General features: G+C 43.7%; 1 protein-coding gene across 3 annotated transcripts in view; it reads right to left on the bottom strand.

Moving 5' to 3' along the window:
• syk (spleen tyrosine kinase) overlaps window positions 1–24,229 on the bottom strand; it is an 82,666-nt gene that overhangs the window by 14,320 nt on the left and 44,117 nt on the right. For 2 of the 3 annotated variants that reach the window (XM_034192229.1, XM_034192230.1), the window contains exons 4-8: window positions 24,021–24,159; window positions 18,545–18,626; window positions 12,917–12,969; window positions 12,551–12,613; window positions 898–967 (exon numbers count right to left, since the gene is read on the bottom strand). In XM_034192229.1, coding sequence (XP_034048120.1) covers window positions 898–967; window positions 12,551–12,613; window positions 12,917–12,969; window positions 18,545–18,626; window positions 24,021–24,159 — 407 coding nt within the window. The remainder of the gene's footprint in view (window positions 1–897; window positions 968–12,550; window positions 12,614–12,916; window positions 12,970–18,544; window positions 18,627–24,020; window positions 24,160–24,229) is intronic. The other variant, XM_034192231.1, reaches the window with a different exon arrangement.

Below are 24,229 nucleotides of genomic sequence, written 5' to 3'. Positions count from 1 at the left end.
AGAGAGTTAATAAACCCACAAGTAATCTGTGTTTCCAGAATGACTGTAGATTCAGGTTTGAGGATCAATAGTGAATAAATGTTAGACTTTCTCTTTGGGAAATCTTTGGTTACTAAAGATAACTAGAAATAAATAAGTGCACACAGATTTGGGACACCGATTCCAAATGGGGTCTAATCTGGTCAAATTAAAACAAAAAAAAACATCAGTAAACCCCAAACACGATGATTTGGGTGAACTGAAGTTTAAAGAAAGAGTATGTATGCGTGGAAACATTTCTCATTTTTTAAGGCTGCACATGAACATTTTTTTTCATGTATGTAATATTTTAAACAAGTACAATCTTTTCAATTTTGAAAATTTTATACATTTTAAGTATGTATGCTTCATTTATAAAGCGCTACATGGACTAGCCCCACCTCCAGTGTCTACCTTGTTTAAACCTAAGATTTCAAGTGGCCTGAGAACCAGGGCCTCCTCCAGAGGAGACTGTGAGGTCCCCCACAGGAGAACAATTTTTGGACACAACACTCTCTCTGTGAGGGCTACTAACATCTGGAACAGTCTTCCTCTGCACATACGGGAGAGCCCTACATTGATCAGATTTAGAACTCAACTCAAACTATGGCTGAAAAGAAACCAGTCATGTGACCACTAGACTTTTAACATTCCTTTGTGTTGCTTATTTTGTATATTATATTTTCTTTCTTATGTATTTGCCTGCCTAGAGACTACGGATGAAAAGCTAGCTAGCTTTGTAGCTATAATCCGGCATATTTACATTTGTTTTTATACTGATGTTCATTAATGTGCATTGTCCCAATTCAAATAAATAAATAAGTAAATAAATGAACAGAATGGAAAACAGCCGTAAGACCGTTTGTATTTAAATCTTACCCTGATGGTCAGACACTCTGAACTCATAAGGATTCATGTCATCCGTTGTGCCATGGAGAGAGCTGTGGCTCTGATAAAGAGGGAAAAAACAGGCAGTGAAAAGGCAGCGGGACACGCGAACTGAACCACAGTCCTCAAAGCAAAAACCAAACATCTGTGAAGCAGCATGATGGAACCTGTGTCTTACAGTCACACACTTTAAAGTGAAGTTCTCCACAAAAATCTAATTTAACATCCCGTATTCTGCAGCTTTGGCTCGCTTTTATAAGGATTATTATGAGGCAACACAATGGTTTCCGTAACAGGGTTCTTACAGCTTGAAGCAAGACGGATTTAAGACTTTTTTAAATTTGAGTCTAAATGAAGTTTAGTACCAATATTACAATAACCTATAAATGGCTACGGGTTAGGAACAAATTTGCCCAAATATTTATTGTAATACTAACAGGTAAAGAGTATTTTAGTATTTATGTTACGTTAGCGTGCATGCTGACATCCGCGAAATGTCTTGTAAATCCTTCCAGTGGTGTTATCAGGTTACAAAAACAATGTTTTCAGTTTTAAAACTTTATTTCTCACTAGCTTTTACAAAATATATGATAAAGAGGTTATATTTACAAACAAACAAAACAGCTTGCAGCAAGCCTGTGACATCACCATGCTAACGTCCGCGACCTGTCTTGTAAATCACTTCACAGGTTCCAAAAACAGCATTTTCAGTTTTAGAAGTGTTTATTTCTCGCTAGCTTTTACAGAATATATGAGAAACATGTTGCATAAACACATCAATGAAGCGTTTTTACAGAGACCTGGATTTTACAAATTTCAGCGCCTTTTAAGACTTATTAAGGATTTGCGAGAACCCTGTTTAAAATCTGTCGCATCATATTAATTGAACCAGAGAACGCAGAATACAACAGAAACATTTAACTTTAAGAGTAATTACAAAACAAAAAAGGATTTATTTGTGTTCCTTTGATGTCACTGTAACACACGAGTGTCCATGAAATGCAGCATTGAAGGATCAGAGCGGGGGCGGACGTGACGGGCTGAGACGCTGCAGGTTTTCATGGCTGCTGATCACATGATCAGGACTTTACGTTGAGAAGATAAAAGGACCTTCTGTACGGAAAACCTAAACCGTCTTGGCCCATCATGGTGCACGACTGCCCACCGCTGGATTAGAGGAGAAGAGTAAGTGCAGGGGTTAAGGTCTCAACATGCCTTCAAAGAAGTGGTGTGGAACCATTTTTAGAAATGACTCTCTTCCAACAGCCACAGAACAATGATGATGTTTCACACCTCTGCTTTGAACATGTCAGCGTTCACAAGCGTGTTGACATGAACAATCCTCTGTGAATCTCAAGTTTTAGGGAAAAAAAAAATACAATTCTGGTGCTGGACTTTAGGAAGTGGAAACTTTTCAAAATAAGACTCTCCAAAGTGTGACTGGCCTGGTGAAAATCCACCAGGTGGATGGAGAATATTCCCTATAGGAGAGGGGCCAGATCGATCTCTTGGAATCGTCTGGTTTCCCGACTACCACCACAATGGAGATAGAATGAAACTATCATGTAGAGATTCAGCTTTAACCCAAGAGTTTAACAAAATCATCCCATCAATTATTTAGGAATTATGGACAATTTTATGCACAGTGCTTCTATTTTTAGAGCCCATAAGTACGTGGACAAACAAAATCTAAAGATTTTTGTTCATAAAAATCATCACTTTTACAGCCAGTTTACTTTATAAATGCCAGGGGGTGGATACATGAACATTTCCAAGTCACTGAATATGTGTATAATAATACCCCTTTAATTATGGTTCTTGGATTAATGTAATTCCAGTGTCTCAGACCGAACGGTCCCCCCTAAAAATCGGGTCCCCTGCCTTCACTGTGCATGTGTCATTTCGGCACGTTAGCAGCAATTCAACAATTATCGCCTCGTTTCTGCTTAAAACTGACTTTAGAATTATTCAAAAGGTTTTACTTTTGATGGTTAATAATCACATTATTTCCTTTTGGGTGTAGAGAGTCCGACTCAAAGAGTCAGACTCAGACGTGCTTCTGCCATGCTCTGATCGCACCCCCATCTTTTATTATGAAATAATGCTAAATTTATGTGGAAATGATTGTTGTACAAAAGCTTCAGATATCTGTCACTGAGATAGATGATGACTGGAGTGAAGTTTGAAGCAGAAACGAGGCAATAATCAGTGAATTGTTGCTGACAGCCAAAATGATGCATGCGCAGTGAAGGCAGGGGGACCAATTTTTTTGGTCTGCGACACCAGGTTTCCCAAACTGGCGTGTGCCGATTGTAACTAGGGAGTACACATTAGAAAATCTGTAATGACTACAGGTTCATGGACTTTATTTCCATCCATCATTAACAGTATGGTACTGCACTATGAATGTGTCTGGAGGAGGCTGTTCTCAAACCTGAGTGACCATGCAAGAAGAGCACTAGTGAGGGAAACCGCCAAGAGACTCATAGCAACTGTGAAAGAGACTGTAGTGATGTGCAGAGGCAAAATGACAAAAACTGTGTCACTGTCCAAATACTTATGGACCCAAGTGTGCATTATTCTACCAGTGATTGTGGAGTTCTTCATAGAATGTTGAAACTTGGAGTTGGTTCCTGAACTGTTAAGATTCTTCATTTTCTGGACTTTTCTATGCTCTTTAAAGAGGCATTCAACTTGGTGTGGGTAAACATTTGACCCACTTAAAATCTGAACTGAAATAATTCCATCTCGTGATTAATAGTCCATGTGCCAAGCAGGTTTTCAGTACCACTTAAGGTGAGGAAACTACACTTAGACTCCATACAGCCATAAATAAAAATTACTGTTTGGTTTACTAGGGTTCTAAAAAGGAATAGTTTGCACCATCTGTCATACTTAGTTATCATGTTACAGGGTAACATACACTCAACAAAAATATAAACGCAACACTTTTGGTTTTGCTCCCATTTTGTATGAGATGAACTCAAAGATCTAAACCTTTTTCCACATACACAATATCACCATTTCCCTCAAATATTGTTCACAAACCAGTCTAAATCTGTGATAGTGAGCACTTCTCCTTTGCTGAGATAATCCATCCCACCTCACAGGTGTGCCATATCAAGATGCTGATTAGACACCATGATTAGTGCACAGGTGTGCCTTAGACTGTCCACAATAAAAGGCCACTCTGAAAGGTGCAGTTTTATCACACAGCACAATGCCACAGATGTCGCAAGATTTGAGGGAGCGTGCAATTGGCATGCTGACAGCAGGAATGTCAACCAGAGCTGTTGCTCGTGTATTGAATGTTCATTTCTCTACCATAAGCCGTCTCCAAAGGCATTTCAGAGAATTTGGCACTACATCCAACCAGCCTCACAACCACAGACCACGTGTAACCACACCAGCCCAGGACCTCCACATCCAGCATGTTCACCTCCAAGATCGTCTGAGACCAGCCACTCGGACAGCTGCTGAAACAATCGGTTTGCATAACCAAAGAATTTCTGCACAAACTGTCAGAAACCGTCTCAGGGAAGCTCATCTGCATGCTCGTCGTCCTCATCGGGGTCTCGACCTGACTCCAGTTCGTCGTCGTAACCGACTTGAGTGGGCAAATGCTCACATTCGCTGGCGTTTGGCACGTTGGAGAGGTGTTCTCTTCACGGATGAATCCCGGTTCACACTGTCCAGGGCAGATGGCAGACAGCGTGTGTGGCGTTGTGTGGGTGAGCGGTTTTCTGATGTCAATGTTGTGGATCGAGTGGCCCATGGTGGCGGTGGGGTTATGGTATGGGCAGGCATCTGTTATGCACGAAGAACACAGGTGCATTTTATTGATGGCATTTTGAATGCACAGAGATACCGTGACGAGATCCTGAGGCCCATTGTTGTGCCAACATCCAAGAACATCACCTCATGTTGCAGCAGGATAATGCACGGCCCCATGTTGCAGCAGGATAATGCACAGCCCCATGTTGCAAGGATCTGTACACAATTCTTGGAAGCTGAAAATGTCCCAGTTCTTGCATGGCCGGCATACTCACCGGACATGTCACCCATTGAGCATGTTTGGGATGCTCTGAACCGGCGTATACGACAGCGCGTACCAGTTCCTGCCAATATCCAGCAACTTCGCACAGCCATTGAAGAGGAGTGGACCAACATTCCACAGGCCACAATTGACAACCTGATCAACTCTATGCGAAGGAGATGTGTTGCACTGCATGAGGCAAATGGTGGTCACACCAGATACTGACTGGTATCCCCCCCCCAATAAAACAAAACTGCACCTTTCAGAGTGGCCTTTTATTGTGGGCAGTCTAAGGCACACCTGTGCACTAATCATGGTGTCTAATCAGCATCTTGATATGGCACACCTGTGAGGTGGGATGGATTATCTCAGCAAAGGAGAAGTGCTCACTATCACAGATTTAGACTGGTTTGTGAACAATATTTGAAGGAAATGGTGATATTGTGTATGTGGAAAAAGTTTTAGATCTTTGTGTTGTGTGGGCCGCTGAAGAGGAGGTACTGCTGGCCCACCACCACCAGATGGCGCCCTGCTTGAAGTGTGGGCTTCAAGCATGAGAGGGCGTCATAGCAACCGGGAGTGACAGCTGTCACTCGTAATCAGCACCAGCTGTCACTCATTCACATCACCACCACCATAAAGGCCGGCCTGCAACTCCACCTCCCCACCGAGAAATCAGCTACCATTCAGGTAACTTCTCTGCTGACTTAAAACTGAATAATAGTCTGAACTCTTTTGCAGCCGTTTTCCTGTGGTGTTTGCCTTATCTGTGGGATTGGCATTTGGTGTGATCAGCGACGGCTTCGCTTCACACCCCAACCAGATAAGTGGTTAGACAGGAGCTGCACGAGTGTGTGATTGGAGGTGGAGGTGCTCCCTCCTAACTAAACACAGACTGTGGGATTACTGAGTGTGCGAACTCGCACTCATCAATACTGTTTCTGTTCTCTGCCAGCAGTACCGGGTCTGACTGCTGAAGACAGTGGCCACCTGGGGCGCAGGGCTTGGCGGCTCCGGTGTTCTTCAGATCCGTTGGTGGTGGAAGCTGTGTGGGATCCGGCTCTTCTCTCGCCAGACGTCTTCTATCTTCGAGCCTACCCACACGTCACCTTGTGTATAATTGACATTCCACCATATTGTTATTGTCTGTACTTCGTTGTGCGATTCACAACATTAAATTGTTACTTTTTGGCTTATCCATTGTCCATTCATTACCGCCCCCTGTTGTGGGTCCGTGTCACGACACTTTCACAACAGGATTTCTCGGCCAGCGTCATGGATCCCGAGGGGCGTCAACCATCGCTTGAACAGCCAATGGAAGAGCGAGGTGCACAGGCGCCAGCAGGAGGCGTGTTAGGTGAGCTGCAGCACATCTTAACCGCTTTTACTGCTCGGTTGGACTTAGTCACCGAGCAGAGCATTGTTCTCAATTGTAGGATGGAGGCTCTCACCGCCCAGGTGGAAGAGCATGCTCAGGGCGCGGCTGCAGCACCTCCTCCTGCTGACTGAATGCCAGAGACAGACATTCCACTGGTCGTTCAACGAACCCCCCCACCTTCCCCTGAAGCATACATAAGCCCTCCGGAGCCGTACGGAGGCTGTGTGGAGACGTGCGCGGACTTCTTGATGCAGTGCTCGCTCGTCTTTTCACAGCGTCCCGTCATGTACGCGTCAGACGCTAGCCGGGTGGCTTACGTTATAAATCTGCTTCGAGGAGAGGCACGTGCCTGGGCTACGGCGCTCTGGGAGCAGAATTCACGGCTCCTAACAATTTACACTGAGTTTGTGAGGGAGTTCCAACACGTGTTCGACCACCCTCATAGAGGCGAGACCGCTTCAAGCGTGCTGCTGTCGATACGGCAGGGGCGTCGGAGCGCAGCGAAGTATGCAGTCGACTTCCGCATCGCGGCAGCGCGAGCCGGCTGGAATGCTGTTGCGCTCCGCGCCGCCTTTATAAACGGACTGTCTCTGGTCCTTAAGGAGCACCTGGTAGCGAAGGACGAGCCCGCGGGATTTAGATGGGCTTATCGACCTGGTTATACGGTTAGACAACCGATTAACAGAACACCGACGGGAGCGAGACGAGGGGCGTGGTCAGGCACAAGCCGTCCCTCTTCCTCCCGGGTCCAAAAGGGAGCCGACTTCCCCACGCTCCACAGCCAGGGCTCTCCACGTGACGACAGCTCCCCCTGCTGACGTTGCTATGGAAACGAGCAGGGCCAAAAAGCGATCAGATCAGAGACAAAGGAGGCTGATCCGTGGAGAGTGTTTTCTCTGCAGCTCAACCGAGCACACACAGAGAGAATGCCCCAAACGGTCAAAACAGCAGCACTTGTCCTTAGAGACTGGGCTAAGGTGGGTCACAACACCCACGCGGGGAAACCCCGAAGATCTGCACGAATCCCAGTCCACGATCCTGAGCAGGGATCTAACCCTTCACGCCCCAGCACTGGTGGACACGGGGTCGGAGGGGAATCTGCTGGATAGCAGATGGGCAAAGGAGGTTGGGCTCCCTCTAGTGGCCCTACCGTCACCACTGTCGGTGCGGGCACTAGATGGCACCCTTCTTACACTAATCACACACCAGACACAGCCAGTGACATTGGTGGTGTCTGGGAATCACAGGGAGGAGATTGTGTTTTATGTAACACCTTCTACCTCCCGAGTGATTTTGGGTTTTCCATGGGTGTTGAAACACAATCCCCGGATTGATTGGCCGTCTGAGGTTGTGGTTCAGTGGAGCGAAACCTGCCACCGGATGTGTTTTAGGATCCTCGGTTCCACCCGGTGTGGACAGCTAAGGAGGAGGTTTTAGTCCCCCCCAATCTGGCGGCGGTGCCAGCCGAGTACCATGACCTTGCTGACGTCTTCAGCAAGGATCGGCAATCACGCTGCCCCCACACCGTCCGTACGATTGTGCCATTGATTTGATACCGGGCGCTGAGTACCCGTCCAGCAGGCTGTACAACCTCTCACGTCCGGAACGCGAATCAATGGAGACCTACATCCGGGACTCGTCAGCTGCCGGGTTGATCCAGAACCCACCTCCCCAATGGGTGCTGGTTTCTTTTTTGTGGGCAAGAAGGACGGCGGACTCCGTCCATGCATTGATTACAGAGGGCTGAACGAGATCACGGTTCGCAACCGATACCCGTTACCCCTGTTGGATTCAGTGTTCATGCCCCTGCATGGAGCCCAAATAGTCATGAAATTGGATCTTAGGAATGCTTATCACCTGGTTCGGATCCGGGAGGGAGACGAGTGGAAGACGGCATTTAACACCCCATTAGGTCACTTTGAGTACCTGGTCATGCCGTTCGGCCTCACCAATGCGCCCGTGACGTTCCAAGCGTTGGTTAATGACGTCTTGCGGGACTTCCTGCATCGGTTTGTCTTCGTATATCTAGACGATATACTCATCTTTTCTCCGGATCCTGAGACCCATGTCAAGCATGTACAGACCCATGTCAAGCATGTACGTCAGGTCCTACAGCGGTTGTTGGAGAACCGGCTGTTTGTGAAGGGCGAGAAGTGCGAGTTCCACCGCACTTCTTTGTTCTTCCTGGGGTTCATAATCTCCTCCAACTCCGTCGCCCCTGATCCGGCCAAGGTTGCGGCAGTGAGAGATTGGCCCCAACCAACAAACCGTAGGAAGCTACAACAGTTCCTCGGTTTTGCAAAGTTCTACCGGAGGTTCATCAAGGGCTACAGTCAGGTAGTTAGCCCCCTGACAGCCCTGACCTCCACAAAGTCTCCTTCACCTGGTCGGATCGGTGCGAAGCCGCGTTTAGGGAGTTGAAACGCCGGTTCTCGACTGCACGGTTCTGGTGCAGCCCGATCCTAAGGCCAGTTCGTAGTTGAAGTGGACGCCTCTGCCTCAGGGATAGGAGCCGTGCTATCCCCAGAGCGGGGAGTCCGACAGGTTCTCCATCCATTTTCCCCGCAGGTTGACCCCGGCTGAAAGGAACTATGACGTCGGCAATCGGGAACTTCTTGCGGTGAAGGAGGCTCTTGAGGAGTGGAGACACCTGTTGGAGGGAGCATCGGTACCATTTACGGTTTTCACGGACCATCGGAACCTGGAGTACATTCGGACCGCCAGGCATCTGAACCCCAGGCCAAGCCCGCTGGTCGCTGTTCTTTCGGGCGTTTTTGACTTCCGGATCACCTACCCGCCCCGGGACAAAAAACAACGATCTGACGCCCTGTCCCGGGTGCATGAAGAGGAGGTCAAGACCGAGCTGTCAGACCCCCCTGAAACCATCATCCCCAAGTCCACTGTCGTGGCCACCCTTACCTGGGACGTGGAGAAGACCGTCCGGGAGGCCCTGACACAAAGCCCGGACCCGGGACAGGACCGAAGAACAAATTGTACGTCCCACCAGAGGCCAGGGCTGCGGTCCTTGACTTCTGTCACGGTTCCAAGCTCTCCTGTCATCCAGGGGTGCGAAGGACCGTGGCAGTGGTCCGGCAGCGCTTCTGGTGGGCGTCTATGGAAGCCGACGTCCGGGAGTATGTCCAGGCCTGCACCACCTGTGCCAGGGGCAAAGCTGACCACCACAAGGCCCAAGGCCTCCTCCAGCCTCTGCCCGTGTCTCATCGCCCCTGGTCTCACATCGGCCTGGACTTTGTCACGGGCCTCCCGCCGTCCCAGGGCATGACTACCATCCTCACGATAGTGGACCGGTTCTCCAAGGCGGCCCACTTCGTGGCCCTCCCGAAGCTCTCGACGGCCCAGGAGACTGCAGACCTCCTGGTCCACCATGTCGTGCGTCTGCATGGGATTCCATCGGACATTGTCTCGGATCGTGGTCCTCAGTTCTCCTCCCAGGTCTGGAGGAGTTTCTGCAGGGAACTGGGGGCTACCGTCAGTCTCTCGTCTGGGTACCACCCCCAGACGAATGGGAAGGCAGAGCGGACGAACCAGGAACTGGAGCAGTCCCTCCGCTGCGTGACCTCCGCGCACCTGATGGCCTGGAGTGACCATCTGGCCTGGATCGAGTACGCTCATAACAGCCAAGTTTCATCTGCCACTGGCCTCTCCCCGTTTGAGGTGTGTTTGGGGTACCAGCCCCCATTGTTTCCGCTAGTGGAGGGAGAGGTCGGGGTGCCCTCTGTCCAGGCCCATCTGAGGAAGTGCCGTCGGGTGTGGCGTACCTCCCGCTCTGCCCTGCTCAGAGCCCGGACGAGGGCTAAGGCCCATGCGGACCGCCGGCGTTCCCCGGCCCCTGCATACCAGCCCGGGCAGGCGGTCTGGTTATCCACAAAGGACATACCTCTACAAACGGAATCCCAGAAGCTTAAGGACAGATTTATAGAACCCTTCACCATCGTGAAGATCCTCAGTCCAGCCGCAGTGAAGCTGAAGCTGCCAGCTTCACTGCGGATACATCCAGTATTCCACGTCTCCAGATTCAAACCCTGCCACACCTCTCCCCTCTGTGCCCCTGGACCGGCGCCGCCGCCTGCCTGGATCATCGACGGGGAGCCGGCTTGGACTGTGCGCCGACTCCTGGATGTTCGTCTAAAGGGCCGGGGATTCCAGTTTTTGGTGGACTGGGAAGGACATGGACCCGAAGAACGCTCCTGGGTGAAGAGGAGCTTCATCCTGGACCCGGCCCTCCTGGCCGATTTCTAGACCCGGCACCCGGACAAGCCTGGTCGGGCGCCAGAAGGCGCCCGTTGAGGGGGGGTCCTGTTGTGTGGGCCGCTGAAGAGGAGGTACTGCTGGCCCACCACCACCAGATGGCGCCCTGCTTGAAGTGCGGGCTTCAAGCATGAGAGGGCGTCATAGCAACCGGGAGTGACAGCTGTCACTCGTAATCAGCACCAGCTGTCACTCATTCACATCACCACCACCATAAAGGCCGGCCTGCAACTCCACCTCCCCACCGAGAAATCAGCTACCACTCAGGTAACTTCTCTGCTGACTTAAAACTGAATAATAGTCTGAACTCTTTTGCAGCCATTTTCCTGTGGTGTTTGCCTTATCTGTGGGATTGGCATTTGGTGTGATCAGCGACGGCTTCGCTTCACACCCCAACCAGATAAGTGGTTAGACAGGAGCTGCACGAGTGTGTGATTGGAGGTGGAGGTGCTCCCACCTAACTAAACACAGACTGTGGGATTACTGAGTGTGCGAACTCGCACTCATCAATACTGTTTCTGTTCTCTGCCAGCAGTACCGGGTCTGACTGCTGAAGACAGTGGCCACCTGGGGCGCAGGGCTTGGCGGCTCCGGTGTTCTTCAGATCCGTTGGTGGTGGAAGCTGTGTGGGATCCGGCTCTTCTCTCGCCAGACGTCTTCTATCTTCGAGCCTACCCACACGTCACCTTGTGTATAATTGACATTCCACCATATTGTTATTGTCTGTACTTCGTTGTGCGATTCACAACATTAAATTGTTACTTTTTGGCTTATCCATTGTCCGTTCATTACCGCCCCCTGTTGTGGGTCCGTGTCACGACACTTTCACAACACTTTGAGTTCATCTCATACAAAATGGGAGCAAAACCAAAAGTGTTTATATTATGTGTTTATGTTTATATTTTTGTTGAGTATATGTCACAGGTCATAGAATCCAACGGATGTCAACCTTGTTTGACCTTTACTTTGGAGACCAAACATTCAACACAGTCAAAACTATTCCATTTATTAATCCTTTTATTTCAACCAATAATTTGCTTAATTTTTTACTGAAATTGGAGCAACTTTAATTTTTGACCCCTGTGCAAACTGAAATTGACCTTTGTCACCATTTTTGCTGTTTTTACCCCATAACTCCAAAACATTCAGTCATAGATAGTCCAAACTATACCTTTTTGGAATCGTTATCATCAGACAAATAATGTGGTATAGTTTTCAACACGATTGGAGCATTTTTACATTTTGACCTCTGTGTAATTCTTCATTGAAATGGCTACAGCTGCCACCCTGGGATGGCTGTACTACATTTTTGTGTAGGCCATGGTACACTGAGGCTGGATTCTAAGTGTCGTTTTGTCACCTTAAGTGGTACCGATTAGGTTAAAATTGATGCCTGACTCATGGATTATAATATTTTAAATCATACTGGAATAAAGTAGATATTATAATCGACTTAACACACCTACTGTTTGGGAACATAAATGTGTGGAGTTGAAAACTGAATAGTCTCGGTGTATGTGAACGTATTGTAAAGTTACCATGACTGGAGCTTATCTGCTCCATAAGAACCAGTTTGGGACGTGTTTAGAGGATGCAGAAGGCTGCAGGTTTCAGTCTTTGGACTGGGACAGACGCTGGAGTCAGCTAACAAAATGACTGCAGCTCTTCAGGCTGCTTTGGAGAAATACACTGAAAACTGTTGGCTGATTTTCAGATGATGTTACATTTTCACCAAAAATAACAAAGCCAGAGACTGTCCTAAAGTGAATTTCCAGTCCCAGTTTCAAGTCTGTCTAACCTGGTTTGAGTTTTCTGAGAGTGAGGACAGAAGGGAAATGATGAAAAAACAAAAAAGGAAGGCAGAACGTCTCTGAAAACGTTAGTAAGCAGCAATCCAAAGGCAAGCAAAGTCACACTACTGCACTACTGTTACCAAAGAGGTACAACGTGTGGTTGTGCACCTTTTTTCTGCCAGGTATGGAAACAGTTTTGAGTTTGGCGATAAGTCCACCTTTTGCAATGTGCTAGAAACCAAAACGTCAGAGAGATTATTAGGATGTGACTGAGTCATGCACGTGAACATTGCATTCACAAAGTACATATATCAGTAATTCCTCTTGGAGTCCATTCTGAAAAATCATCACATATTTCTTTAAAGTATATCTATGAGGAAGAACTAAAACACAACTCAGGCTGAGCAGAAAATGACACAGACATATACGATAAAGTTATTAATCAAACTTCATCTATAATTAAGTCCATCATTAATCATCAGACAACAGAATGTGTTCATCATGTAGAAGAACTTTTGAGAGCTCACAACTTACAAACGCAGAGGTGAGTCCGGGATGGTTGTGTGGCAACAGCGGTCGTCCGAGAACTGACAAACACACACACAAAATTTACAAAAACACCGTGTTCAACAACAGTGGAGACTCTGGTGCCACAAAAAGGTGAATTTTCAGTAAATCAAAACTGGTTGTGGAACGTTAACGTAACAGTGAAAAGCAGATACATTTTCACAAACAGATAAAATAAAAAAATAAACAGCAGATGCGGTCTGGTGTCAGATGACACTGAATATTTAAAATCATTTTTCAATATTGGAGGCTGATGGTTTTGTGAAGGAACACATTCCAAAGTGTGTTTGTGTGTGAATCTGAGGCATCGCTGTAAAGCGTTTTGACTATAAACCACTCGCCTTGATTATTGTAACGCCCTTTGGTATTGATCAGGCTTCACTATCACGTCTACAAATGGTCCAGAACGCTGCTGCTCGTCTCCTGACAGGAACATGTAGATGTGAGCACATTACTCCTGTTCTTGCCTCTCTACACTGGTTGCCTGTTTAATTTAGAATTAATTAAAAAAATATATTGTTTACTTATAAAGTTTTGAGTGATGTGGCTCCCATGTATCTGGCAGACCTCTTACATACAGTAGTGTTCAGAATAATAGTAGTGCTATGTGACTAAAAAGATAAATCCAGGTTTTGAGTATATTTCTTATTGTTACATGGGAAACAAGGTACCAGTAGATTCAGTAGATTCTCACAAATCCAACAAGACCAAGCATTCATGATATGCTCACTCTTAAGGCTATGAAATTTGGCTATTAGTTAAAAAAAGTAGAAAAGGGGATGTTCACAATAATAGTAGCATCTGCTGTTGACGCTACAAATTCAAAACTATTATGTTCAAACTGCTTTTTTAGCAATCCTGTGAATCACTAAATTAGTATTTAGTTGTATAACCACAGTTTTTCATGATTTCTTCACATCTGCAAGGCATTAATTTTGTTGGTTTGGAACCAAGATTTTGCTCGTTTACTATTGTGCTTGGGGTCATTGTCTTGTTGAAACACCCATTTCAAGGGCATGTCCTCTTCAGCATAAGGCAACATGACCTCTTCAAGTATTCTGACATATCCAAACTGATCCATGATACCTGGTATGCGATATATAGGCCCAACACCATAGTAGGAGAAACATGCCCATATCATGATGCTTGCACCACCATGCTTCACTGTCTTCACTGTGAACTGTGGCTTGAATTCAGAGTTTGGGGGTCGTCTCACAAACTGTCTGTGGCCCTTGGACCCAAAAAGAACAATTTTACTCTCGTCAGTCCACAAAATATTCCTCCATTTCTCTTTAGGCCAGTTGATGTGTTCTTTGGCAAATTGTAACCTCTTCTGCACGTCTTTTATTTAACAGAGGGACTTTGCGGGGGATTCTTGCAAATAAATTAGCTTCACACAGGCGTCTTCTAACTGCCACAGCACTTACAGGTAACTCCAGACTGTCTTTGATCATCCTGGAGCTGATCAATGGGTGAGCCTTTGCCATTCTGGTTATTCTTCTATCCATTTTGATGGTTATTTTCCGTTTTCTTCCACGCGTCTCTGTTTTTTTTGTCCATTTTAAAGCATTGGAGATCATTGTAGATGAACAGCCTATAATTTTTTGCACCTGCGTATAAGTTTTCCCCTCTCCAATCAACTTTTTAATCAAACTACACTGTTCTTCTGAACAATGTCTTGAACGTCCCATTTTCCTCAGGCTTTCAAAGAGAAAAGCATGTTCAACAGGTGCTGGATTCATCCTTAAATAGGAGACACCTGATTCACACCTGTTTGTTCCACAGAATTGATGAACTCACTGACTGAATGCCACACTACTATTATTGTGAACACCCCCTTTTCTACTTTTTTTTTTACTAAGAGCCCAATTTCATAGCCTTAAGAGTGTGCATATCATGAATGCTTGGTCTTGTTGGATTTGTGAGAATCTACTGAATCTACTGGTACCTTGTTTCCCATGTAACAATAAGAAATATACTCAAAACCTGGATTAATCTTTTTAGTCACATAGCATTACTATTATTCTGAACACTACTGTAAATGGTTCCCTGAACTTAAACGTGTTTTCACCGTTGTGTCAATAAACTGATTCATCACATTTATTTGTTCAAAAATTCCCAGAGATGAACAAGTTGCACGTCCATCCTGATATGTGTCCGTCTGTCTGTCCACACTCGTGATGTAATACATGCCTTACTCCAAGTGGTGGCAGTAATGCACCAAGAGAAAGTTTGAAAAATAATTCAGAGGAAGAGGAGGAAGGAATATTCTATTTCTACCTCATTTTCTTATTTCATTGTACTGTTTCAAGTATTATTATTATTGCTTATCCTTGTACATGCTGTTTGATGAACATTTTCCTCTACTTGCACCCATCTTGTGTGGTTTTAAGAGCTGGCGTAACATGTGAATTTCTCCTCTGTGAGATCAATAAAGTCTTATCTTAACTTATCTTATCTTAAGTCATTGGTCCAGTGTCGCCGCCAAGCCCTGAACGTGAGGCTGTAGGAGTTTTAAAATAGTACATATAATAATATAATAATGGGGTCACGTTCTAATTTCTCGGGGAGGTCCTATGACAAGTCAAGTAACTATCACAAGCCTGAGTCTGGTCAAAAAATTATTTTTACTTTATTTTTCATTAGATACAAGGGTCACGTCTACTTAAAGGTTATTCAAGCCTTAGTTTTAGGATTGTGAAGTACATTACTTGAAACTAGTGTGTTTCCTAATTTTGCTTTTAAAATGTATCATATTATCATTTAAAGATGTCTTAAATTGTGTAAAACTCACTGTTGTTTTCATGTGACCCAGTGGCTTAATGGATAAGGCATCAGCCTCCGGAGCTGGGCATTGTGTGTTCAAGTCCTACCTGGCTTGTATTTTTTTTTCTATACATTAATGAAATATGTGGAGTGGCCAAGACAAACCATAAGAGGAAACACAAAGTGGTTACATTTGATTTGACAGTGTGCTAAGATTAAGAATGTAAAAAAAAAAAAGCTAATATTTATTTATTTTACTTATTACGTTTCTGTAGCAACTCTGGTCTCTGGTAAACTGATCTAAAAACAAGCTTTCTGTACTTATGTCAAACCTTGAACACTTGTCAAAGCCTAGTTATGTTGAGATGGGAACCAATGTATTTTAACAGCTTTTGTCAAGTGAACTATCTTGCTCCATGGACATAATGTCACTAATCCATTTTCTCCTCAGATTCAGTCTTTGTTGCTTGCATTTGAGTTTTTTTGTGTCATGAAGATAGTTCATTTTTAAATAATTTACTCTCTTTCTTCATCAAAACAGCATCAATAAGCAAAAATTTAAATAACTGAATGATGATCAAATTGTGCGTAATGCAGCATGTTTGCATTCTTCTGAGTTTTTGATTTTTTTTTTACTTTTTAACTTTGTTGATGTTTTTTCTAAATGTATTGATACATGCACATTAAATATGTAACATTTTATACATTATTTTTGTTATAGTGGTTGTTTGCAATATTTAAAATTACCAGGCTTCCCAGGTAACCTTGTGTTTAACTTCAAAGTGCTGTGAATTTTGAGTCATTCACTTTGGCAAATTCTACAAAAATGCAGACTTATGGAAAGTGGACGTAAAGGGTTAAAACATTTAAAACAGGAGAGCCTTTGTGCACCACATTTGACAGTGGGACAACACTAAACTCTCATGCACTTAGCAGGAAAATGCTTCAAAGTGTGTGAGTCCATGCTGGTGGACACTGGGACTGGGCCATAATATAGTTCTCTCCTGTAGTCTGTAAGAACTCCCCCACAGAAGTCAGAAACCACAGTGGCGACACGCATGCATTTTGATTATGACCACCAAAGGGCAGTGTGAAAGGGCTGATACAAAAAAAAAAAAGCTTCAACAAAAGCTGGAAGCAATAGTACGGCACTTTGTGATGGAGTCTTGATTTATCAATGCCAAAAATAATTTTCTCCAACCACCCCCCTGTGACAATCAAGTCACAATTATGACATACGTAGTGTTTTCAGCCAATCAGCGCCTGACATTCTGGTTGTACCATTCACAAGCCTCAGAACATGATGATGATGTGAATGACCAAGTTAGCAGGTAGTTAGTAGGCTAGTGGTTGTAGATGCAGAAGCTGTAGATGTACTTGGCTCCAGCCTATTGCTGTAGACCTCAATGAGGTGCTTAGGATTAACTGCGTGCAATGCATTCTGGTCATTACTGGATCTTCAGCCATCAGTAGTTGGGTTTCTACTCGGGGAGCTATAACCACTGCCTTTGCACATCCCCCCCGGACTAAACTAAACCAACTTTTTTAGGTTCCTTAGATGACCCCCAAAACACAATCAGGATGTTCCCAAAAATAAAAACTGGCCTCAAGCCAGTTATCCAAGATGGCGTGCAAGATGGCTGCCAAAATAGTTTTTTTTTCCACTTAAACACCAATGATTTCTGTCATTATTAAGTCTATTGTTTGTTCCTACTATGTATTTTAATGATAAGGGTCTATTGGCGGCCATTTTGGACGCCATTTTGAACCTTAAACCCATGAATGAATTTAGTTTAGGCACAAATGAGTTTGCTGTAACCTGCAATGGTCTTCCTATTGAATCTCTGTGATATTTAAGTTGTTTATATGTTGTGTAAAGATGTTTCAGTGAAAAAAACTATTTTGGTGGCCATCTTGGATAACTGGCTTGAGGCCAGTTTTATTTTTGGGAACATCTTGATTGTGTTTTGGGGTCATCTAAGGAATCTAAAACAGTTGGTTTGGCTTAGTCCTGGGGGGGGTGCAAAGGTAGTAGTCATAGCTCCTCTAGTATTCCATTACATATTTGTGCAAAAGTTAAGCAACAGTTTCAGAATGTCAAAAAACAAAACAAAACAAAAAAAAAAACCCACTAGAACAAAATGACAGCATTTCCATTGATTGATGGAACGTGACTGCTGGGTTTTGACCACTCGAGGTAACTTTCATTCCAGCAAAGCTCGTGCAAAAACTCTAATTCCACTAGTCATGGCGATGGAAGGGTACGTCCCCTTAAATAGTGCCATTTTGTTGTTTTTTCAAACCCAATATTCTTGAAATTTCATCTCTTATAAGTTTATCAACGCATTTTAAAATGCCACATGACCTGTAACAGCAGAGAAATTCTTTCTATTGCAGTTTTGCAAAATATGTTTTGTTGAATCGCTTGAAAAACCATCTCTTGTGTGTGTAAAAGCATATTTGTGACACTTGAGATATCCATTTTTCCCCATTAAGTGCATTTTCAATTCTCTACTTCAAACTGAACAATTTGGAGGGTAATGGAAACCTGCCTAGTAACAGTAATTCTGAGTTTTTTTTCTGTCAACAATGTGCTTCAGTTTTAAAAATTTATATACATTTGCACTCAATTCAAAATGTCTGAATTTTCCCCTCGTTTTACTCATGACATGATTCTTTAAATCAAACTGTGACGACTAAAATATGAAGATTTGTCCCTTTGCTTTGTCCTATTGCTGTGCACTGAATATTAAAACGTTGTGGACCTGCGTTCAGAATGCTGTCTTGCAGCTGTGTCAGCGTTTAGAAGGATTGTGGCAACACGTTTACCAGCTTCTCCATCGGGTCGCGGACAGGGCTCCGTTAGTACTCCAAGGAGGCCGTCTGTTTTGTACGAGTAGTGCTCCACCATCTACGGTAAAAAGAAGAATTCCCACATCAGAGACTAATCAAAACAACACCAACATATGTCATAGTTTCTTTGGAGAAAAGGGTTGTGAAAACAGTTTATAAAAATCCCAGTTATTGTGACTTAAATGAGAATTACAACCCAAACACATTTCTTTAAACCTTCTATCTAGGGGTTGGTAAGGTTAGACCTGACTTGTGTGAAGCGCCTTGAGGGAGCTTTGTTGTGATTTGCTGCAATATAAATGAAATAAACTGAATTGAATGGAATTCTATCGATGTTTTAAATACCATTTCATTTGTAGAAAACAGTTTGTGTTATTAGTGGGTTGGCAGAGCAAAACAATTGCTTATTTTGTGATAAAAGCATGGAATTTGGCACACATATTCTAAATTAACTAATGTTTATTTTCAGATATGGAGCCGTCCTGGAGCTGAACTCTAATGAGCTACAGGGGTCAATAAAGAATTACTCAGGGGTCAAAATTTTAAAATGCTCCAATCATGTTGAAAACTATACCACATTATTTATCTGATCATAATGATTCAAAAAAGGTATAGTTTGGACTATCTATGACTGAATTTTCTGGGGTTATGGAGTAAAAATGGCAAAAATGGTGACAAAGATCAGTTTCAGTTTGTACAGGGGTCAAAAGTTAAAGTTGCCCTAATTTTGGTAAAGAGTGATGCAAATTATTGGTTGAAATATAAGGATTAATAAATGGAATAGTTCTGACTGTGATGAATGTTTGGTCTCCAAAGTAAAGGTCAAACAAGGTCGACATCCGTTGGATTCTATGACGTATGACCAACCCAGTCTCAAGGTTTTTTTTTTCACGCTCCCGTCACGAAATGATTAAAATTTTCATAACAGGGTTTTTTTAAACTCACTATTACTAACTCTACTCCTACCCCCAACCCTAACCATAACTCCCCCCCCCCCCCCCCCCCCCCCACTTCACTTTTAATTTCGTGCAACCGTAATGGAATGTGTTAGAATGAATTTGTGCTCCCATTATGAAAATGTGGCGCTTTTCGTGAAAATATCACGACCTAGTAGATTAATGTGTATTTCGTGCTGCTGAATCACGACACGTCGTGAGATATGGTAGCGTATGACATATGTTACCCCGTAACATGATAAGTAAACCTGACAGATGGTGCAAACGTTTCCTTTTTAAAATGCTATTAAATCAACCAATACATTTTTTTTTTTTTTTTACCACAATTGTAGCAACTTTAACTTTTGACCCCTGTACAAACTGAAACTGACCTTTGTCACCATTTTTGCTGTTTTTACCCCGTAACTCCATGGAATTCAGTCATAGATAGTCCAAACTATACACTTTTGGAATCATTATGATCAGACAAATAATGTGGTATAGTTTGCAACATGATTGGAGCATCTTTTAATTTTGATCCCTGTGTAATTCTTTATTGACCCCTGTAGCTCATTAGAGTTCAGCTCCAGGATGGCTCCATATCTGAAAATAAACATTAGTTAACTTAGAACATGTGTGCCAAATTCCATGCTTTTATCATGAAAGGAACAATTTTTATGTAAATTTTAGCTAAGCCGCACCACTACATGGTGCACTTTGCTCGTTACGTCCACCAAGGATGTAATAAAATCATCAGCATTTATTTGTCTTTCTGCCTGTTAGCAGGATAACATCCAAACTACTGCACGGATTTTGACGAAATTTTCACCACAGAAAGATATTAGGCCATGGAAGACTCCATTAAATTTTGATGGTGATCCGGCTCCAGATTCTGCATCAAGATTTCACTTTATATAGGCTTCGAAGGATTACGTGAAAACTACGAAACAGATTTTCACCAAATTTTCACCACACATTGGTGTTAGGCCTGGGAAGACTCCACTAAATGTTGGCGGTGATCTGGATCCGGTTCCAGATTCTGGATTGGGATTTCACTTTGCAAACTTTTAAGGATTACGTCAAAACTGCTTCATGGATACAACATCACAATGTAAAACCAAGATCAGGAAGACACTATTTTGTTTCAGCGTGTGACTTAAATATCAGATTGCAACATCTTGATCAGTCAGACCGTTCTGGATCAGTATGCAATTATTGCATTGTGTTGTGAAATCCGGATCCAGCTAAAGTCCGGGTTACGATGTGAATCACATATCTTTTACTTTGAGTCCTTGTCAACCCTTGGCGGGCATCAGAAATCTCAGACTGCTCGTTTTATGTTTGTTTCATGTTTGGCGGCACTGTGGATTAGTGGTTAGCACTGGTGCCTCACAGCAAGAGGGTCATGGGATTGATTCCCAGCCTTTCTGGTGTGGAGTTTGCGTGTTGTCCCTGTGTCTGTGTGGGTTTCCTCCGGGCACTCCGGTTTCTTCCCACAATCAAAAAGATGCTTATTTAGGGTTTGCTCCTTTCTCTGCCCCCGAACAAGGCAGTGTCTCCATAACTGGAGATGGTCCCTGGGTGCTGGACTGTGGCTGCCCACTGCTGCTAGTGGTTGGATTGTGTCTAACCGTAATTAGGAAGGGTTAAATGCAGAGGACAGATTTTGTTGTATATATGTGCAATGACAATAAAGGCTCTATTCTAGTTTATTCTATTCTATTGCTCTTGAATAGGTAGTTCAGATTTTTTTTTTCCTATTTGCCACGGCCACCAGATGGCGTGTTTGTGCAGTAAATGTATGTGATGAGTGTTGACTTGAGCTGTGTATCTTGGTGTTGCTGTCAATACACCAGTGTCACAAGCTCATGACAATCTTTGTCCCATGATGAAGGATGAAAACACTGTGGACAAGAGCTCTATAAGCGTGCTGCTGTGCACGTTTCACCACAAACCATTAAAAAAAAAAATCACAAATGTTCTTGTCAATTTTTTTGAATGACAAATTTTTCCTACATTAATGAGAACAGCAATTGGCGACTACTTCACTTGTACAAAAATAATGTGCTGTGGTCACAGCCCCATACAAAATAATACAGTCAAACGTGTGTCCACTAACCACGAGCCAAAAGACCCACCGACAGAAACACAGGAACTCAAGTAGACGGCGTATCATCTAGAATGCAGGCGTGGTTTTGAATCCCTGATGTAGAACAAGCATCACTGTTGTGGACAAGGTTTGCAGCGTGATTCACTGAAACCTCATTAAATATGCACATGGATCTGCAAGGTGACGAGCACGAGCTTTATGACGTCTAAACTGAATGAAATGTTGGGTTGACAGTTAAATAAACTCTGTTATCGTCTTCAAACACCAAATCAATTCCAATGCAAACTGGAGCACCGCGCTCACAGAGTGCAAACCTCCACCGACACTAGTTTCCACTTTCATGAAATTTTACCTTGGAAAAAATTTTCAAGGTCAAAATCCTGTTAGAAGTGTCTTTTCATAAGCTAAATCCAATGTCATCAAAGGAGTATGTATTTAATTTGTGCACTTGAATCCAAGTTTCTTTTCACAGAACATTGGATATCTCTACTATGCACAATTTGTCACTGCTTTTTTGCACTCTGATAACTGAAAGACAAACAAACAAGGCATAAAACTGGAACCTTCATCCAGTTTTGGTGGCGAAAAATGAGAGTGCTTGAGGCACTTTTGATTGAGATATAATGCAAAATGTACACCAAATAGGCTTTTCAATACTAAATTAAATGGCCACAAAATTCACAATCCGGATCAGATCCGGATCAAACTTTGTCAGGCAATACTGAGTGACAGTCTGCACCTCACTTTCAATATGAGAGTGATTGGAGCACATTTGGTTAAGATGTAATGCAAAATATACATTAAATGGGGTTTTCAATGTTGAATTTAAATGGCCGCAAAAGATGTAATCCAGATTATATCTACTTCAAACTTTGTGAGGTGATAGTGAGTGCCAGTCTGCACCTCAGTTTCAAATATGAGAGTGATTGGGGCACGTTTGAATAAGATATAATGTAAAATATACAATAAATGGGGTTTTTCAATGTTGAATTTAAATGGCCACAAAATCCACAATCCGGATCAGATCCGGATCAAACTTTGTCACGCGATAGTGAATGCCAGTCTGCACCTCACTTTCAATATGAGAGTGATTGGAGCACATTTGGTTAAGATATAATGTAAAATATATATTAAATGTGGTTTTCAATGTTGAATTTAAATGGCCACAAAATATGTAATCCGGATTAGATCCAGTTCAAACTTTGTGAGGTGATAGTGAGTGCCAGTCTGCACCTCAGTTTCAAATATTAGAGTGATTGGGGCACGTTTGAATAAGATATAATGTAAAATATACATAAAATGGGGTTTTCAATGCTGAATTTAAGTCACCCGGGAGGAGCTCGGAGTCGAGCCGCTGATCCTCCATGTCTAAAGGAGCCAGTTGAGGTGGCTCGGGCATCTTTTCCGGATGCCCCCTGGACGCCTCGCTGGAGAGGTGTTCCGGGCACGTCCCATCGGGAGGAGGTCCCGGGGAAGACCCAGGACACGCTGGAGGGACTACGTCTCTCGGCTGGCTTGGGAACGCCTTGGGGTTCCCCCAGAGGAGCTGGGGGAGTTGTATGTGGATTGGGAGGTCTGGGCGGCTTTGCTTGAGCTGCTGCCCCCACGACCCGACTCCGGATAAAGCGGAAGAAAATGGATGGATGGAATTTAAATGGCCACAAATTCCACAATTGGATCAGATCCAGATCAAACTTTGTCACGCGATAGTGAGTGCCAGTCTGCACCTCACTTTCAAATATGAGAGTGATTGGGGCACGTTTGATTAAGATATAATGTAAAATATACATTAAATGGGGTTTTCAATGTTGAATTTAAATGGCCACAAAATCCACAATCCGGATCAGATCTGGATCAAACTTTGTCACGCGATAGTGAGTACCAGTCTGCACCTCACTTTCAAATGGAAGTAATTGGGACACATTTGATTAAGATATAATGTAAAATATACATTAAATGGAGTTTTCAATGTTAAATTTAAATGGCCACAAAATATGTAATCTGAATCAGATCCGGATCAACCTTTGTGGGCTGATAGTGAGTGCCAGTCTGCACCTCACTATTATAAAAGATATAATGTAAAATATTCATTAAATGGGGTTTTCAATGTTGACTATGACCTATGACCTTGAAAATTGAATTGAGTTCTTGCGTATCAGGGTTTGAATCTTCAGTACAAATTTCATAGCTATATATGAAAGATTGTGGGCTCCAGGCTGTTCACAAACAGACATACAAACGGGTGAAAACATAACCTCCTCCAACTTCATTGGCAGCGGCAATAATATTTAGTAGTTGCTAAGAGTTTCTCAAATATTTCAAGCAGGAACCCATAAAATCAATTATGACGTCATTTTAGGTCACTTTCAAATCACATGAAATCTTCATAAATGTTCACGGTGCTGACCTGCCAGAGGGTGTCAAACTTCTTGCCTTCTGGAATGGAAAGCTTCCCAGCACCGTCCCTGTCAATGCGATAGTGTATGACCTTTCCTTCATGTAGCAAACACAGAGCGTAGGAGCCACTCGCGTCCCGCTGCCGGATTCTGCGGAGAGAACATGATGAAGAGAGGAAAAAGTCAATCAACAAGTGAATCAACAAACTGATCAAACAAA

This window comes from Thalassophryne amazonica, chromosome 17 (genome assembly GCF_902500255.1).
Source record: "Thalassophryne amazonica chromosome 17, fThaAma1.1, whole genome shotgun sequence".
NCBI classification, from domain to species: Eukaryota; Metazoa; Chordata; class Actinopteri; order Batrachoidiformes; family Batrachoididae; genus Thalassophryne; species Thalassophryne amazonica.
Note: the sequence above shows the minus strand (reverse complement) of the source record. Positions and strands in the feature narration are given on the sequence as shown.